Source organism: Archocentrus centrarchus, chromosome 1 (assembly GCF_007364275.1).
Source record: "Archocentrus centrarchus isolate MPI-CPG fArcCen1 chromosome 1, fArcCen1, whole genome shotgun sequence".
Classification (NCBI taxonomy): Eukaryota; Metazoa; Chordata; class Actinopteri; order Cichliformes; family Cichlidae; genus Archocentrus; species Archocentrus centrarchus.
This window is the reverse complement of record NC_044346.1, coordinates 31,121,887-31,140,681: the sequence shown is the minus strand read 5'-3', so window position 1 is coordinate 31,140,681 and position 18,795 is coordinate 31,121,887. Positions and strand designations below refer to the sequence as shown.

The following is an 18,795-nucleotide window of genomic DNA, read 5'->3' as shown; positions in this document are numbered from 1 at the left end:
AGTGTTTAAGATTCTGGTGATTTTTTTGTTCACTGAAGTGGATAACTGAACTTGAAATTAATGTTGCTTATAAAGAGTCTCATTTGTTGGTTAAATAAAGTTTAGATTTTAAAAATGGTTCTAAATGTAAATAGAAAGAAACTGCTTAAAAGTGCACAAAACGAATGATTGGAGGTCGCTCGTCTATATCAAGTGGTGAGAAAAAGGGTTTTATAGAACTGCAGTCCTGTGGAAAATGTGCACCCTATGATTCCATTTGTAGAACCACCTTCAGCAGCAATAACTTGAAGTAATTATTTTCTGCATGGCTTTATTAGTCGCACAAGTCATTGTGGATGAATTCTGGCTCATTCTTCTTTACAACATTACTTCAATTCATTGAGTTTTACAGGCATTCGTTTATGCACAGCTCTCTTAAGGTCCAGCCACAGCATTTCAATCAGGCTGAAGTCTGGACTTCGACTGTGCTTAGGATCATTGTCCTGTTGCATGACCCAATTTTGGCCAAGCTTTAGCTGTCAGACAAGTGGCCGCACATTTAACTCCAGAATACTTTGGTATACAAAGGAGTTCATGGTGGACTCAATGACTGACAGGTGCCAAAGTCCTGTGGCAACAAAACAAGCCCAAATCATCACCCCGCCAGCATCGTGCAGTGTTTGGCTTTCACCAAACACGGTGCTGTTCATTATCGCCAAACATCTCCACTTTGGTCTCATCTGTCCAAAGAACATTCTTCCAGAAGTCCTGTGGTTCATTCAGCTGGAACTTAGCCTAAATCATGCTCCCCTTTTCTTTTTATAGAAACAAGGCTTTCTGGGAAGATTGTGACACTGTGTTAAAAAACACCTGAATGTGCCACACTTGCTGCTGCTTACCCTCCCATTGGAAGCAATAATTGTATACTTAGTTTTCACATTTACAGTCGTGTGAAAACTTTCTTTTTCACAAGTGTAAATGCCAGTTCATTTCATTTTCTGTGCAGGACAAACTGAATGGGAATTTTTAGGCAGTTGTTTAGGTTTCTTCCTCATCCTTTATATCCTGCTTATATCAGACTTTTCAAAATTCTTAGAGCTAAGTGGTTGGTTTTACTTTAAAACAAACAAACAAACAAAACAAAAAATGTATGTCCCAGGTACTGTATTTTTAGTGACTTGAATATTAAAATGCTATTAACTGCAAGACTAAGAAAATTTGGGTTACTGCCCACACAATAAAATTGTATGGAGATGTTTAGCCATAATGCACAATAAAATCTACATTGATTTTTTTCAGTTTATGTTTTTTATAGATTTTCCTCAACATGCAAAAGGCAAACTTTATATCAAATTTTAGTGTATATATTTTTTTATTTGGTATAAAAACATTTCATGTAAACATGGTATTATAGTGTCAATAAAGTCAACATATGAAACAACATCCTGAGTTATTAGCTTATGTACATTTAAAAAAAAAAATGTATCTGTACAAGTAAACATATACAGTGTGGCCTTGTGTTCACGACTGCTGATACCACAAACATCTGTAAGATTCAAGAGTTAACTTTGGATTTTAGCCTCCTCTTTCTGGTGGGGGAAACAGGTGTGGGTTGTAACTCCTTGTTTATCATCTCATATTTAAGAGCGGCTTCCTGTTCAGGTTCAGATTTTATTTTAAAGGAAGAGGTTGGACTTGGAGAGTGTGGTGATCCCGCTTTAGGCCTCTTTTCTGGAGAGCTCTTGTGGGCAGATGGACAGCTGTGCTGGTTCAGACACACAGAGCAGAGAGGGTTGATGGGCAGACAAACCTGCTGTCCAAAACCCACAAGCAGCCAGTTGATCTCACTCCACAGGTCCCTGTAACAGAGGAACATCTCCTGGTGACTTTTAAGAGGTACATTGAAACATGTCTTTTGTAGTAAACTAAATTCTGCGACTGCACTCTGAGGAAAACACATCAGTTCTGGTGTTAATATTGACATATCAATGCATTTTATAAAAATTTTAAATTTCATGGATTGAAAATGGCTCAAAATCTACTGTTTAAAATCATCCTGAACTTTGCAAAACCAGCACTGACATAGAGTCAAAACACTTTCCAACATAATTACATTCATATAAAAAAAATATCATTATCATTATGTATGCTTCAGTTAATATTGTGAAGTAGGTGAACAACCACATCCCTCGCCTCCTGCCCTGACTGGGAATCTGTGAACTTTATTTTTAAATATATTCTAATCAGGAATCCTAATTTGCAGGAGATTATGCTATTATTTATTTAGCAAATGCTTCTTTTTTAATTTTGGTTTGTGATTTTTCACAAGTGTAGAAGCATCACCTTTCCCTCCAGACCTTCAAAAGACTCAGCAATGACTGCAGATCATTAATGTCTGCTTCAGGGCACTTTGGAGGGTGAAAGTCCTCCACATCAAGATACCCCCGGGTGGTGGAGTTGATCTGTGGCTTTGTGGAGTTTTTCTAAGGATCCCTGTTCAACTTCTGTCTCACACAACCACACACCCTCCTGGCATTTTTCAAAATTATGCAGCATTTGGTGCTCAGAGCTGGGGGAGGATTTGCACTTAAAACCTGTATTAATTAATTAAGTTGTTAGAATGGTCGCTCAGTAACATTAGCACTCATTAATAGCCATAATCAGTTTCCACTGCAGTGCTGGATAGTACCTGACCTCAAGTTTAAAGCTGATTTACTGAGTTTATAAGTGACTGCTCTCACATCTTTAATCAGTATTTTATATTACAGAAGGCAAAGTAGCTTTTAATCAACAAATGCTGGTAATTCTAATTCTAAGATCTTTTTCCTTTTATCATTTGTTGGGAGAAGGTCTCTCACAACATCAGATGTACACTACATGGCCAAAGAAGTCACGACATCATTATTGCAATATCTATGGAAAATAAATAAAAAATGGATAATTATTCAAAATTATCTCTATTTATTTTGTTCTCTGCCACCTTTTTTTCCTAATTAATTACACTCAAAAAATAAGTGTAAGAAATAGCCTATAACTCCAACTGCACAAATGTGTACCAAAACAACAGTTACATTATTATTTATACTATATGTGTATTATTATTATTATTATCATTATTATGGGCTGAGTGCTTGAGCACTGATTATTATTTTGCAGATGATGGATTTGTCTTTTTTTTTTTTTTTAACCTTCTAACAGTAAATGACCAGATTTCCTCATTTTGATTTTGATAGCTTCCTGTCAGTCAAATAGTGACGAGTCAGCATCAACCATTGGCAGCAGCGATGTTTGGTACGTATCTGAATCAATCCTGGAGATCTTTGTAGGTTTGCGTGTCAACAGAGACCCGTCATGCTGTTACCTGGGTAACCACTCCTCGAGAGCCTTGCGTGTTTCCTCCGGGTTCTTGGTCGGCTTCGTGAGCCAGCCCAGCCTATTAGATATACGATGCACATGTGTGTCCACACCTAGCCAAAAATCATCAACACAAATGAATGCCTAATCTCATCACAATACTCATAAGTTCCCAGATTAGGAGCAGTCAAATACAACAAAGCAACACATCGTAACTACACAATGACTACAATTACAGATTATTCTGTAATGGTCATATAACCAAAGTTTCGTAGAGGGCATGACTATGGCACTGTTAGTCAGAACTAGCATGCATACATGAAAGACATACAGGCAGAAAATAAGCTTATTCTACATGTGGTCCAAGAGATGCACATGGTAACAGTCTTCATCTGTTTATATTGTGTGTAATTTTGTTTATGTGTCTTTACATGGAGGAGAGCCAATGACTTCATGTGATTTTAGCAAATTTCTGCTGTGCTGGCATGTGACTTTGAAAGGACAGATTTATGTTGTAAACATTTATGCCATATTTTCTTTTAGTTTTTATAGTGACCGATGAAGTGAGTGAGAAAGAGAAATTAAAAAAAAATCTTCAAGGACATCAGTAGGATGGGTGGCCATTATTTCATATAAATATGCAACGGTTACAGCAGCTTGTATGAAAGCAAGCAGGGAGTGAGATTCTGACATGAACCATATCTTGCCATGTCTACCCAAACACCTAACAGGAGCCATTTTAAAATGTGATAACTATTGCCTAAAGCGGACTCGCAGCCTGCAGTTCAATATCCTCGTATGTTGATTGGTATTCATCAAGTTTCCCAGACACTCCCAGACTAAAAGGAAAGATTAAATGAAGAAATCCACTGAAAAAAAAAAAAAAGATTATAGTTTGGAATTTAATCAGTGTCTGGAGAACCAGCCAATTGTGTTCGCATGTTTCAGATGCAAGTCCCTACCAATGCCAGACACCTGGTCCCAGGCAATGTCCATAGCCAGGTGAGCCATTTTGGGCCCAACTCCCGGCAGGCGGACCAGACCCTCCACGCTGTTTGGGATATCACCTCCAAACTCCTTCTGCAACATGGCTGATGTCAGCTTCAGATACTTCACCTTATTCTAAAGAAGAACAGGTGGGAGAAACCAAGAGGACAAAACAAAGACTACAGCTGAGAAACGAGGTTCATCTAATATTTAACATTTATTTACTAAACTGTGATGATCTGTTTTACCCTCCAGAAGCCGACAGGATAGATGAGCTTTCCCAGTTTTTCATCATCGGTAGCGAGTATATTTTCTAAAGTGCAGCCGTGTGCTCTGAGCTTCTGCATAGCTGCTGCAGTAACCTGGTCCTTCGTCTGACTGGACAGCATGAGTGACACCAGCACCTGGAAACGTCTCACCTGTGGACAGAACAGTGAAATCAACAGGTTCTATTCAGGCAGACTTTTAAAATATCTTATCCACACCTACATGTGCAGGGGCCTCTGGGTCATAGCATTTCTCTGCTCCCATGTTATCTACGGGCGCATCACGACCGCTCCTCATCTCACGGATGAATCCTAATTGTTTCCTCCAGTCTGGAGGTTCCCAGTGCTCGGTCTTCATCGGAGAAACGCCTTCATCCTTCTCGTATTCCACCTTTAGCTGTCTCCTCCTGCGGCTGTGTGGATACTGCGGTAAAGATTCTGTTTTTGGCTGCACTGTTGCCTGGTGGAGGAGTTCATGACCTGAACAAGAAGAAGCAGACTTAGAGGTTAGAGTCATGATTTGTCTACAAACTCCTTTGTTTGTCTACAACCCCTTTAAAGAGACGTGTAATAGAAACCCTACTGTCTGTACAGTGTGTCCAGTGCCCAAGACTGATTTGTAAAAGTGGCCCCCTGTTACAAAAGCTCCATCTCCTTTAGTTCTCAAACTTGTATGATGGACAGCCAGCAGGCCCTGATCACATAACATCAGGGACCTCCTGGGGATATATGGATGTAAAAGCACGTTTCACTTTGAAATATGAATCAAGTATTCTGAGATTAAATCTTCACTTCTGTTTCATTTTTGAGAATTTATCATTCACATTTTTGAGTCTCAGCTTGTTGACACAAATCCGCTCACATGTACAGTTATTTGTTGCACTCGTTTTTTGCACACTTTAAAGAGGTAAAATGTTGACAGTGTAGGGCAAATATTATTGAGACAAGCGTTAAAGGATTTATAAATGTTAGTAGGGTTTTGTGAACGATAAACTGAAACTGAAGAGGTTGGCACAAACAACTGCAAACAGTCTCAGAATCAAATAAACTGCACACATTACGCTTTGTAGTGTTTATTGATAATTCCAGCAGATTGAGCCTGAAAGGTGATGACAAAGTCTGGTCTGCAGCAGCTTTCCAGGCAACTTGATTTGCTCAGATCTGAATGTGGTGCCATTCACTAAGATGGAGAGCTGGTAAGAAAAACAAATCAACCTGCTCCAGAATCTGCGCAGGCGCAATAGACTTGTAGAACCTAGTCAGCGAAAGTTAGATTTCTATGCACAGGTAACCAACGTATATGGTCAGTTTGTAGGCTTTGCTTATAACGTTACCGGCTGATAAAGGAAGCGAAGAAGACGTTAGCTCTGACACTCTCTTTTCCTCCACCTCCACCTTCACCGGCACAGGGGAGACCGGGTTCTCGTTCCTCCGTCTGTTGGTAAGTTTGGCCCTGACGGAGGCTGCAGGTGTGCAGCCAGCAGTTTGACTTGCACTCCGAGTGATAACAGACCTGTTCTGAACGAAGTATGGAGAAGTCATTATAAATCCCTGGACTACATAACAGACCCTCGTGCAGCAGCGGACGGGAAGCATTAAGCTGTTGATGAAGTTGGTTTCTCATTCGTAGTTTTGGCTCACGGTGGAGCTGACGAATTCAATCCGCCTACACGAAGGAAAAGGAAATAAACAAAGACTGAATTTATATTTTGCTTATATAAATTAATTTGCTGCTCCGTTAAGAAAAAAATGTTGTGAGAGTTGAGATTATGCTGGTGGAAGCGCCAAATTACTTTTAAAATCTAAACCCCAAAACAAACAAACAAACAAGAACAACCAAAACAAAACAAAAAACCCTATAAAGGTACTAAACTTTGTCTGAAAACGTGCCATCATGATTTTGTAAATTTTAATTTTAGGTATCCTGAAAAAAAAAAACATGTAACTGTATCGATAAATAGAAATCAACAACAGCATCCTAAAAGATTCACTAAATAATTTAAACCATTACAAGGTTTTCTGGCTGCTACTTCTCTGCTTTATATGAAGTTGTTAGAATTTGCTGTTGTAAACAGATTTTCGCATTCTTTTCACATGGCTTTGGATTAAAAATCTATAATGAATAAAAGTAAAGTCTCCTGAACTGCAAAATAATAATGATATATAATAGACATTCCCTTTTTAATTTTTTTTTCTACTGTTGGTGCCTAGTCTGGGATACAGGACTATCTTTTATACTACCTTTCCATGCACATCCTTCAGCTCTTTAAAGGAGACCTAGTTTGCTCATTTCCAAATTCATATTTTTTATTCTTATTCTCTACTGAGCTTTGTAAGTAGCTTTGCATGAGTCATAGATGAGAGTAATCGTTGTTTATCTTATACTGAGCCTAGATGTTCATCCTCTGTCTGAAACAAGCAACTTAACTTCTTTTCCTTTAAGCCAACTTTCCTATGATTGGCTGCCTCTTACAAACAGAAGGTTTGAACAGCAGGATTGAAACAGAGTGTTTAGAGCATTATCTTTGAGTTAAAAGTAGCACTTTTCCATTAATTTGGAGCCAGTTTTACCATGGTCAATACATTTTGATAGGTTTGAGAACTGATTATTATGTAGGGTTACTAGCAGAAGTCAGGACAATTTCTGTGTGAAGAAAGTCAGAATGGACAAAGACTATTGGTTGTATTTGCCAAATTAGATCACTTGGACATAGGGTGATTAGCCTTATTATTTGAATTACATATTATTATGTTCATTATGTTTTTTTCATTACTTCATGTTTTTTATTATTATATAAACCTGACACAAAATAAGGAAAAGCAGAATAGCTCCGCTTTTAGGTTCTTTCATGTTTTAGTGACATGCCACTTAAACTCTCAAATTTATAGCCAGATTATTATTTGTCCAAAGCAGTGTTTCCCAAAAGCATAAAATTAAATAATTTGCATTTATTTATTATCCGTAAGCTCCACTCACAGGTAGCCTGGCCACATTACAGCTTATGAGCCCAAAAAGGAACTAACTTCACCAACAGTAGTATAGTGAGTTAGCTGCTAGCTTAACTGCTAAAGCCGTCTCAGTTTTTAGTAATTTAGCTAACACCTTTATGTAGTCATTAGAAAACTGTATCTGTGCTCTACCTCTTTACATATTTTACTTTACACAAAAACTCACACCACTAACAAACGGACTTTAGCATACTTCGTGTTTAGGCTGGCCTTTAAAAAAAAAACTACTTTTCCCGTGAGGCAGCGCGGCAAACGTGTTTTTGTAGGAAGTCCCACTGTCAGAGCATTAGTGTGTCATCCGGTCGACGAGTTGGGTGCTGCGAGCGAGCCTTGGGCTGCGTAGACGGCGTTATATCAATGCACAGACGCAGACTGTTCTGCTGGCTGCAAACTGACGAAGCAGCGACTGAATGAAACCGAAAGCGACTTAACTTAACTAAGGTGAGAAGAGAGGGGGAGACGGTGGAGGGAAGGAGGGAGGAGGGGCAGGCGCTGGCGCTGTTGTTTTAAGCTACCAGACCTTCAGTGCCACAACAGAGAAATGCTAGCTTATGACAAGCACTGTGAAACGAAGCTGAGTGGGTTCACCAACGCCATTGTGCGTTTCTGCTGATAAGAACTGTTTAGGCTCACTTGTGTCCACAGATGGATAAGCTCTGGTTCGAGCCTACCTTGCACCGATGTTGTTGTTGCTGGAGGACTGAAACAGACCAGCCGTTGTGTGTCTGCTCACCTCCCCTCCCCTCTATCTCTGTCAAGTCCACATGACAGCAAATTCTTTAAACGTGCCCCTGGGTTTACATATTTACAGGCTGCAGCGCCAAACTTCACTCCTGGATAAACAGTGGTTCGTGCACAGGTTTTTTTTTTTTCGTGGACAGATGAACGGACAAAACTGGAGAAAGAAGTTCAGTTTAGGTTCGTAGCCTCTAATCCCTGATTTTCAACTTCTCCACCTGCTGAGCATGGACTTCATATAAGCTAAAAATAAGTTAATTTGGTCTTTTTACTTTGAATTTGAACCTTGCCCTCGCAGGTGAAAGTCCTCTGCTTAACCCCCTGCTAACCTGCATTTTACACCAACTAACATGATGACCACCTGCCTAATATTATTTTGGTCCCTATTTTGCTGCCAAAACAGCCCTGACCCTTTGAAGCATGGATTCCACAAGACCCCTGAAGGTGTGCTGGGGTATCTGGCACCAAGATGTTAGCAACAGATTCTTATCTAAGTCCTGTAAGTTTCGAGTTGGGGCCACCATGGATCAGACTTGTTCGCCCAGCACATCCCACAGATGCATTGGATTGAGATGTGCCAAGTCAAGACTTCAAACTCGTTGTGCTCCTCAAACCATTCCTGAACCATTTTTGCTTTGTTGCAAGGTGCATTATCCTGCTGAAAGAGACCACAGCCATCAGGGAATACTGTATACTGAAAGGGTGTATGTGGTCTGCAGCAATGCTTAGGTAGGTGGTACGTATCAAAGTAACATCCACATGGATGGCAGGACCCAATGTTTCCCAGCAGAACATTTCCCAAAGCATCACACTGCCTTGTTTAGCGCTTCATCAAGTGATCGGAGAACAGTTAGCCAGCACAAAGATGATGGGACACAACAGATAAACAGTGGGCACTGCCATCAGTAAATCAGTCCTAGATGTCAACAGATATAGTCATTTGAAAAAAGTTTTCACACGACCTTTATGCTGTCCTGTGAAAAGCTAATCACATTCCATTTTCAATAGCTTGTAAAACCAGTCTTAAGGTCCTGCCACAGCATTTCAGTTGGGTTGAGATCTGGACTTTGGGCTACCAAGAAAAGAGGCAACCCTGTTCTGTCTTTTTCTAATTGTACTGTCATGAACTTTAACATGCTAACTGAAGCCTATAGAGTTGTAGCTCTTGGGGGTTTTTTGCAGGTTCTCTGAGCATTGCACACTCTGACCTTGCTGTGAATTTGCTGGGGTGTCTACTCCTGTGAAGATTGTTACATTGTGTTAACACACACCTGAATGCTACAGACCAGCAGACTGACAAAACTTGTGCATTTATAGAGGTGGTCACACGTGCTTGATCAATTGCATTTGATTAGCAGCACCTGGCTGCTACTTGCCCTCTTAGTTGTTATGGGAAAGGTAAGGGTGTACTTAAGTTTTCTCTGAAAACTAATGACTGTGTGTGTGTGTGTGTGTGTGTGTTTATATATATATATATATATATATATATATATATATATATATATATATATATATATATATATATATATATATATATATATATATATATATATATATATATATATATATATATATATATATATATATATATATATATATATAATGTTTTTTGGTTCCATGAAGAGTAGCAAATATTGTCTACTCCAGCTGTAATTTCTCATGTACTCAAATACCTGGCAATATGTGGACAAAAATAGATTAATGAATTCTGTCTTTAGTCTTATAGCTTAAACTATTTATACTAATATAAAAAATAACAAATAATTGAATAATAAGCTTCAGGAAAAAAGATTAAAGGTGTGTGACTAAATGTCTTTCTGTTACAGGCAGCTGTCAGTACCCTGCCTGCGTTGAGCATCACCCTTCCAGGCCGGGCCATGAGTAAACAACCAAGCAAAGAGAGTCTCAAGGACAAGGTGAAGGGGATCTTTGGGCTGGGTCCACAGCGTCCACCGAACAAACAGAGCGACACTAAACCCTCCGAGCTTATCATTACAGCTGACATCATCAAGGTCTGCAGAAACAACTCTGTATCTGTGCATGTTCACTGAAGGTCTTTTATTGGTTTCATGTCACATCTTCCAATGTGTTTTGTCTGGTATGTTTCAGGAGCTCCACCCGGATTGCGGTCTGAGCAACCGCGTGCGCATGATGAACCACATCTGTGAGCTTGCCAAAATGAAGAAGTTTGAGGAGGTGAGTCTGCTGGCTGTGCATTTTGTTGTTGTTGTTGTTTGATGAACAGTTGTGCAGCCTTTATTTATTCAAATCTGAGTGCATGTATTATTCAGCATGCAGTGGAGGCTGTATGGAAAGCTGTGGAGGATTTGCTGACTCCAGATCAGCCACCAGAGGCCAGACATGCCGTCCTGCAGCTGCTCAGGGCCATTATACAGGGACAGGTATTAAAAACACAACATACACATAAAAAAGTGCAAAATGTTTCTGGAATATTTTTTTCAAAGTCTTGCTTGCTGTTTTTGTGAAGGGTGAGAGGCTCGGCCCTCTCAGAGCCTACTTTTTCAAGGTGATCAGAGACTACCAGCCAAGTAACGAAGACCTCTCTGACAGACTGGAAGTGTTCAAGGCTTTAACTGAGAATGGAAAGGATATCACATACCTGGAGGAGGACATAGGTAAAACCAGTATAACCCTTTTTCTTAATTCCAATATGTGTTTTGGGTTGTGCAATTTTAAAAAATCAGGAAAGTGAATGTCAGAAACACTTAATAAAACATGATTTCAGCTTTGAAGTAACCGCTATTAATCACTGATAAATTTCTGACTCTGTCAAACCTCAGCTGATTAGGTTTAACTTGTGTTCACTGTTCCCTTTTTGGTGTGTGAACTTTGTGTTGATATTACATAATGCAGCAGTTTGTTTTTTATCATTTGTTTTCTATTTTGGGCATAATGATGACAATGGTCTTTTGAGCTCTAATAAATAGCTGTTTTTCCATACAGAGTACTCTGAACAGCTTCTTTCAGGAATTTCTTTCAGTGAAAATCTACCATAAGACACCTGTCACATCTGAGACTTATTTGATTTACCTTTTGTAGTAGTGTTTCAAAATATAAGTGTTCAAAGAAACTCCATGTTTCTTACTTTTACTTTCCATAATATATCAACCTGTGTGAAAGTTTTACATATGTTTAATCATTTCATTTGCTTTTTTTTTCTCTCAGCACGCTTTGTCCTCCTGTGGATGGATATAGGTCTTACCTCGGACTTTCTCCATGTTCTTGTGAATCTGGTGAAATTCAACAGCTGCTACTTGGACCAAAATGTCTCCGTCATGGTCCAGTGAGTCAGAGACACAAATAATGATTTTCTCTTACTCAGCAGTTGTTGTTGGTGTCCTTTTTCCTGCTCATTCTCTTTTGCTCTCTGCAGGAAAATCTGCCTGCTGTGCAATAGAACAACATCGTCAACAGATATTGAGGTTGGTATTCATTTTTACTTAGCACTACATACTTATCATCCCTCTTTTAAATGTGTTACTGTTGTTTATTGTTAGCAAATACATAACAGGGCCTCCAAGAACTTGGAGGTTCAAGAAATATTCCAAGAACTATCCATATTTTTATCATATGAAAACTCTGTAGTCCAAAGCTAGGGCTGGTTTTAATCTGCTGTATTAGAATAAATTTTTTGATGGAATAAGTGTTAGCTTTGATTAAACCTACCAGTTAAACAAAACCTGACATATTTTTTTTTGATTTATGAACCTCAGACTGTTTTTAACCTTTGTATTTTTCCAGGTATCGCTACAAGTGCTCGACGCAGTGGTATGTTACAATTGCTTGCCCTCCGACTCGTTGACTGTCTTCATCATCACGCTCTGTCGTACTGTCAACGTCAAGGAGTTTTGTGAGTCCTGTTGGAAGGTGAAGAAAACACACCTGCGTATACACACGTCTATCTTTTGTTTGAAGTCTTTGATTTGATGGAACATAATTGATAACCGCCTCCTCTGGTCTTTTCCCATGTGCTGCTTGTTGTTCCTACTCTGGTTCTTCAGTTGATGAGGAAGGTTTTGGGAACTCACCTTGGTCATAGTGCTATTTACACCATGTGCCGCATCATGGAGGAGAGGTATTATTGATAAAATATACAATATCTCTGATATTATTAATGAACATACATAATGTTGGCACTATGGTGCCATTCTGCTTTCACGTGTGTCTCTTCACCAGGGTGTACATGGAGGATGCACCATTGTTGAGAGGAGCAGTATTCTTTGTTGGAATGGCACTATGGGGTGCACACAGACTGCCTGCACTCAAAAATACACCAACACTTGTTCTGCCATCTTTCTACAAGGTAACTCTCATACACATACATACAGTCTTGCTATGAGGCTTATGATAATACTGAAAGGTGGTCACCTGGGATATCCTGCTGGGCATCACAGGTTTAACTGTGGTAATCCACTGTTACATGCTGGTGTTTTGAAGTTTCAGGGGGACTTATGTTTTTCCATATTTTCTGCTCATATTAAACATGACCAAGGGATTGCTCAAAGTGCTCAGCTTTAGGCGTTTTTTTTTTCCTACTCTTTAATGTGTGCGATATCAGTCAGAGCACATGTCGCTAATATGGTCATCTTAAGCACATAGCTCTGGCTGTGAATACAGCAACACCACTTACCTGTTCAAATCTTTCTGTTTGCAAGGGGTAGCCAATCAGAAGAAAATTGACTTAAAGGGCCAATGCAGGCAGAGTGTGGAAACCAGGGGACAAATGAAGATGATAGATGTCTGGAAAATAAAGAAGAGTTTGGTGATGCCATTGTGGTGACCTCTAGTTCACTAATATTCCACTTTATTACTTTTTTTGTTAACAACTGATTAAAAAAATCATGAGACTGAAATTTTTGCTGCTTGTTAATTGCAAGTGAAAGCAAGGTTTGAGGGCAAGGGGCCAAAAATTGCTAGTTTTGACAGTGGATGAAGTGAGGAGCTGCGAAAAAGGCCCATTATTTAAATAGGATGCAGTGAAAGTATCAGTTGTTGCCATGTTTTTAAAGCTGAGATTGAAAATTATATGTGGGGAAAAAAAGATTGCATTTGATATGATGAATCAGTGACTGTTGTGTCTGTCCCTCAGGCTATGTCATGTGCCAACGAGGTGGTCTCCTATGAAATCGTTCTCTCCATTACAAGACTGATCAAGAAGTATGGCAAAGAGCTGCAGGTGGTCACTTGGGACATCCTGCTGGGCATCATAGAGCGACTGCTGCAACAGATCCAGGTACTTGAATATATAGAGCACTTAAATAGTGCCGGTGTTCAGAGCCTGTTTTCACTCATACAAGAGAAATTGATGTATTTCCTTGAAAATTTGATTTAAAAAAAAAAGAAAAAAAAAAGGCCTAAACAGCACAGGGTTTCTGCTATAAATTGCTAATACTACCAAGTCATATGTAAAGTGCTAATGCCAGTATGTTACCCACTTGCCACTGGGACACAAACTTCAATACAAGAGGAGTAAATTTAGGTGAGAATAATGAGTAATATCACAAACTAAACACCTTTCACCATTTTTCATTCTTTTTTTTTTATATAAATACATTTGTGCATGTGAGTAAATTCTAATTGAATTTCTGTTATTACTGTAACCCCCCTGGGCCGCAGCCCACACTTTGCTTGGCAAGCAAAAGGTTATTTGTTTAATTCCAGCCAGAGACCCAATCCCTTTGGGGTTGTCAGGAAGAGCATCTGGTGTAAAACTCTGCCAAATAAAATGTGGAGCTACCCAATGTGGCGAACCCTTGTGACAAAGGCACAGCTAAAAGTAGCTGCTTTTATGGCTGAGCACACAGAGTAAAAAGAAACAGTTATAGTTTGACCAAGTGGTGTGCTTCTTGTTTTCACAGACAATAGGCAGTGCAGAGCTGAAGGCCATTGTCTATGAGCTGTTGACCACCGTGGAGGAGCTATATGAACAGAACGGTTACCACGGCTCCACTGAGAAGTTCTTCAGTCTGGTGGAGAAATGTGCTGACAAAAGACCAGTTAGTACTTTGTCTATCTATCTAGTCTATCTGTCTTTGCCATCTTTTGTTGTCATTTATTCCTCTTACACTGGGATGCTTCTTTTCTAATCTCAATCTTATCTGTTGCAGGATGCATCAGTACTGACACTTGTATCGTACAGGGCTCAGTCTATCCAGCCTGCTAAAGATGGCTGGATTCAGAGCCTTCACCGCCTCATGGAGAAATTCTTCAGGTAGCGTGCGAGCACACAGACACACACACTCTACATTGGGGGGCAGGTTATAGTATTATCCTTGTGATGCTTGATCTGTCTTGTCCCATTTTTGCTGTGTCTTAATCTTACCTGTCCCTGTCTGTTATCTCACTCTCTCTCTGTGAAAGGAATGAGACTCGCAGTGTGATAAGAATCAAAGTGCTTCATATCCTGTCTTTCGTTCTCAGTACCAACCGACAGCTCTATGAGGTCTGTACACACACACTCTCTTACATCAAAACCCTGTGTAGTTCAAGTCCACTATCCAGACTGAGATAGGTCTTTGAAAAACTTTTAGTGGTTGCAATTTTTTCTGAGGAAGATATTTTTGATAGTTGCATACACCACTCAGGTGCTGATAAGATAAGGTCACATGCACAGTTGCACACAGTACAACGCACAGTGAAATGTATTTTGTACCTGCAGCTGCTAGTAAGTGGTAAAAATATATAAATAAGAATTCAAAATAAGTAATTCACACATTGTAGAAATATGTAAATAAGAATAAAATATGTAATTCACATGCCACAGCACACAAGATAAAAATATATAAATATCAAGGGTAAATATAAAATTCAAGTTGTTGGTATTTACCCAAGGGCATGTTGTTGTAGCTGTGTCAGTAAGTGCATGCCATGGTATAGTGCAAGGCAAACAGAACAGAATATTTGACATAGTGCAGAGCAGTCCAGTTTAGGGCTTAGAGTTGAGCAGACAGATGGCTTTTGGATAAAAGCTCTTCTTCAACCTTTCAGTCTTAGTCCTCAGGCAGCCGACCTGATGGAAGCAGGAAGAATAGAGTGTCCGGGATGGCTGGGCTGTTTAAGGATCTTCTTGGCCCTTAACCTGCACTACTTGGTGTCAATGTCGTGGTCTGTTTAGCTGAATGAACTACCCTTTTAAGGGCAGTGAAGTCCTGTTTAGTGCAGTTTCCCATCCAGGTGGTGATGCTAATGCACAAGATGCTCTCAATGGTGCAGGTGTCAAAGTTCCTGAACACCTTGAGTGGGAGCTTGAAGTAGGGGTGTGCAATATTGGCAGAAAATGATATGTCAATATTTTCTGTAATTTTTTCAATAACGATAATAAACAATATTTTGCATTATGTAAAAATGTGTTTGTATAAGCAGTGCAAGCTGGTAAAATATAAGACTTAAATCAGTGTTTCTGACACATTAACTTATTTTTATTTATTTAACCTTTATTTAACCGGGTGGGGGGGTGCTAAAGTTTGCTGAGTGTGTGTTTTGCCAGACACCTTACCTGTTTTAAGTTTGTCTTGGACAGCAGTTCATGAAACTTTTCATATCCTCATACTCGTTGATGATGGAACAGGTTAGTTGTCGAGCTATCCGCTTTCTTACAAAGTCTGCAAACTGCAAACCATTGATTGTTGTTTTCGTCCTCAATAGCATACTCAATAATGTCAGCTCGCACATTGTTAACACTGCAATTGCGATATTATCATAGACAATATATATCGCGCACCCCAAGCTTGCAGTCTCTCAGCCGCCTGAGGAGGTAAATATTGCTGTCTGGCCTTCTTCACAGTGTTAATGTGACAGGTCCCGTGAGATGGTCATTCCCAGGTATTTGAAAGTGTCCACTCTTTCCACCTCAGCACCTCTGATGAAGTGGATGGTAGTCCCTCTGCTGCTTTCTGCTGAAGTCTACAATCAGTTCCTTCGTTTTGCTGGCGTTAAGCAGAAGGTGGTTCTCCAGGCGGGAGTCCTTTCTCCTCATTGTGGGAGATCATTCCCCCAACAGCGGTGTCATTAGCAAACTTTATGATACTATTGGGCTCTGACGTGGCCTTGCAGTTGTGGGTGGGTAGGTGGTGGGGGTGGTAACTCACTCGTACCACCTGTGGTCTGCTGGTCAGGAAGCTGTAAACCACCTGCACAGGAAGTGGTCTAAGCCCAGGTCCAACAGCTTAGAGAACAGTCTGGAGGGGACTATGGTGTTGAATACCCCCACCTCCTCCTCCTGAGTTCCCAGATTTGCTCGTCCTGTCCATTCGATGAACTCTGTACAGCCGATGGAGTTCTTCAGCATGGTCTGGTACGGGGGGTCTTCGTGAGACAGATAATGTTACAGTCCCGTATGTCCCTCTGGAACTGTATCCTGGCCCTGAGTTCATCCAGCTTGTTCTCCAGGGGCTGGACATTAGTTAGCAGGATAGTCGGCAGTGGCATTTGGTGTGCTAAATGCCTCAGCCTTTATCTTACTCTGGCTCTTTTCCCTCTGGGCCTTGTGTGTGACTTGGGGGCCCCGCACCCTCCTTTGTCTGAGCTGAGTGCTGACACAGAGCAAACGAATTTAGAAAGTCAAAAATTAAGACAAAACCCATTATATACAAAGAAAGTGTTTAGAGCAGGTACAACAGCTGCTGACCTCACCAGCGCAATTTTGTAATGCATTTTATACATAATGATATACATAAATGAAAATGTAAAACTTGTGATTCGGCCAAACCTTTTTTACATGCAGTTTTATTTATTTATTTTATTTTTTTGAAGTGGAGCTTGTCCAGATTTGTCACAGTCATACTTTTCGTTTATTTTGTTTGCCTATTTTATTTTTTCCAGGATGAGTTGATTGAAATGGCGGTGATCCCCCAGCTCAATGGGATTGCTGAAGACCGGGATTTGGCTGTTAGAAAACAGGCTACTCAGCTATTGGTAGACCTCGCTGAGGGCTGCAACACACACCACTTCACCAGCCTGCTGGACATCATTGAACGGGTACGCATGAGTACATGCATGCACACAAAATTGCACTATTACTCTCACAATATAATTTACTTCTCAATTTCATATTTAATTTGTAGGTGGCCAGTCGGTCTCTGGTGTGTTCAGGGCCCCTGGAGGTTTCTGAGAGAGACCCCACAGCAGAGTCTCCTATGGAGGATGTCAGGACTGCTATTCTGGGCCTGCTTGAAATCCTGCAGGTATACATTAACATAGTAGATGTTTAGAGTTGGATTCACCAAAGTTTATAAAATATTTTAAGATTTTTATATTAAACTTATTTCAGAAGAGAGGAGTCTTAAGTTTATGTTCTTATACTTGAGCATAACCTTTGCCATCTGTCCCCACCCAATATTTGAAATTGAACACTCCGACTTAGAGTTGCTTCCAGAGTGATTTATCACTGTGCAGGGCATCAGATGACCTCAGTAAACTTTAATGTGTATTGAATTGTTTTGTGGTGTTTATACGTATGAGGCTTTTTTGTGTTGAGTAAGATTGGCTTTGATGACTGCCGTCAGACTGTAAGATGACATTTACAGATCATACTGTCTGATCATCTGTTTTGTCACAAAAATATTTGCACTGGCTAAATGTTCAAGTATATTATGATGAAGAGCTCAAAGATCTCAAAACAATTAAAAAAAAATTTTTTTTTATTGAAGATATGTCTGTTTTCTTGGCACAAAATGTGGAACAAATAACAAGCAAACAAAATGAATACACAAACAAAAAAAGTGTTATTTGCCACAACTAGAAAAAATATCAAGGAACCAAGCCCAAAAGTAATATCTGTGATGTTTCTGCAGTTACTGCACTGGCATAAATAGAGGTTGTGACATGCGTACCTATCAGTTATTTTAGGATAGAGAGGGAAGTAAGTGTATTGATAACTCCATAGCTAGTGTATTAAGGGAACACTTGCTTGTGAGATAGCTTTAGTTCTAGTTAAGACTAGCTGCTGCCAATTAACTTACTGATTTCTCCCTAGTTGTTGTTGAAAAAAAAAATAGAATAATAAGTTGGTTTTTCTTTTTTCCTTTTTTAATTCCACTTTTTTTCCCCACTTTTAGTTCAACTTTTATTGATGGAATGACTGAAGTCCTGCTAATTGTTCCAAACTTCGCAGACCCGGTTTTTTTTTTTTTTTTTTTTTTTTTTTTCGTGGGGAAATAATATACGCAACCTAATGAGAGCTCTTCAGACTTTCCATTTGTTCTGCAGGTTACTGCCCTGGCTGAAAAATTAGTAGTATGTCATTTTTGGACTGCAAGACATGTCAGGAGGAGACATGGCAAAAGAATTATAATTATTTTTTAAAAATCTAGTGGAGTATTCTGCAATGCCAGAGATGGCATTTGTCTTGGCCTTGCTCCCAAAGAGCCAGCATTTTACTTAAATACTTTATTTCTGACACATGAAACAATCTCAGTAGAAAAGAAGTCATGTTGACGCTTGG

General features: G+C 39.6%; 2 protein-coding genes across 8 annotated transcripts in view; one reads left to right on the top strand and one right to left on the bottom strand.

Moving 5' to 3' along the window:
* Positions 1-1,377: 1,377 nt before the first annotated feature.
* nthl1 (nth-like DNA glycosylase 1) lies at positions 1,378-6,301 on the bottom strand. The gene is made up of 6 exons (XM_030729376.1): positions 5,921-6,301; positions 4,810-5,066; positions 4,569-4,739; positions 4,296-4,455; positions 3,341-3,446; positions 1,378-1,838 (listed from the first exon to the last, which is right to left on the bottom strand). The coding sequence occupies exons 1-6, from the start codon at positions 6,180-6,182 to the stop codon at positions 1,535-1,537; spliced, it is 1,260 nt and encodes a 419-aa protein (XP_030585236.1). The 5' UTR covers positions 6,183-6,301; the 3' UTR covers positions 1,378-1,534.
* Positions 5,858-18,795, top strand: part of tsc2 (TSC complex subunit 2) — a 33,521-nt gene continuing 20,583 nt past the window's right edge. For 3 of the 7 annotated variants that reach the window (XM_030729085.1, XM_030728913.1, XM_030728848.1), the window contains exons 1-16: positions 7,875-8,036; positions 10,160-10,345; positions 10,443-10,529; positions 10,625-10,735; positions 10,822-10,969; positions 11,520-11,637; positions 11,728-11,776; positions 12,096-12,221; positions 12,356-12,429; positions 12,531-12,657; positions 13,444-13,587; positions 14,213-14,350; positions 14,462-14,565; positions 14,715-14,796; positions 17,175-17,330; positions 17,417-17,536. In XM_030729085.1, coding sequence (XP_030584945.1) covers positions 10,211-10,345; positions 10,443-10,529; positions 10,625-10,735; positions 10,822-10,969; positions 11,520-11,637; positions 11,728-11,776; positions 12,096-12,221; positions 12,356-12,429; positions 12,531-12,657; positions 13,444-13,587; positions 14,213-14,350; positions 14,462-14,565; positions 14,715-14,796; positions 17,175-17,330; positions 17,417-17,536 — 1,719 coding nt within the window. In that variant the 5' untranslated portion in view covers positions 7,875-8,036; positions 10,160-10,210. Of the gene's footprint in view, positions 6,028-7,873; positions 8,037-10,159; positions 10,346-10,442; positions 10,530-10,624; positions 10,736-10,821; positions 10,970-11,519; positions 11,638-11,727; positions 11,777-12,095; positions 12,222-12,355; positions 12,430-12,530; positions 12,658-13,443; positions 13,588-14,212; positions 14,351-14,461; positions 14,566-14,714; positions 14,797-17,174; positions 17,331-17,416; positions 17,537-18,795 lie in introns of those variants that run through there. The other 4 variants (XM_030728774.1, XM_030729255.1, XM_030728997.1 and 1 more) reach the window with 4 other exon arrangements.

What these genes read in the sequence shown, in the direction of transcription:
- nthl1 (XM_030729376.1), bottom strand. Translation starts at nt 6,182, where the DNA reads ATGCTTCCCGTCCGCTGCTGCACGAGGGTCTGTTATGTAGTCCAGGGA. An exon ending in ACCCAGAGGCCCCTGCACAT is followed by an intron (nt 4,740 to 4,809) that starts GTAGGTGTGGAT and finishes TTCTGTCCACAG; the next exon opens with GTGAGACGTTTCCAGGTGCT. An exon ending in CTCGAGGAGTGGTTACCCAG is followed by an intron (nt 1,839 to 3,340) that starts GTAACAGCATGA and finishes CCTCTGTTACAG; the next exon opens with GGACCTGTGGAGTGAGATCA.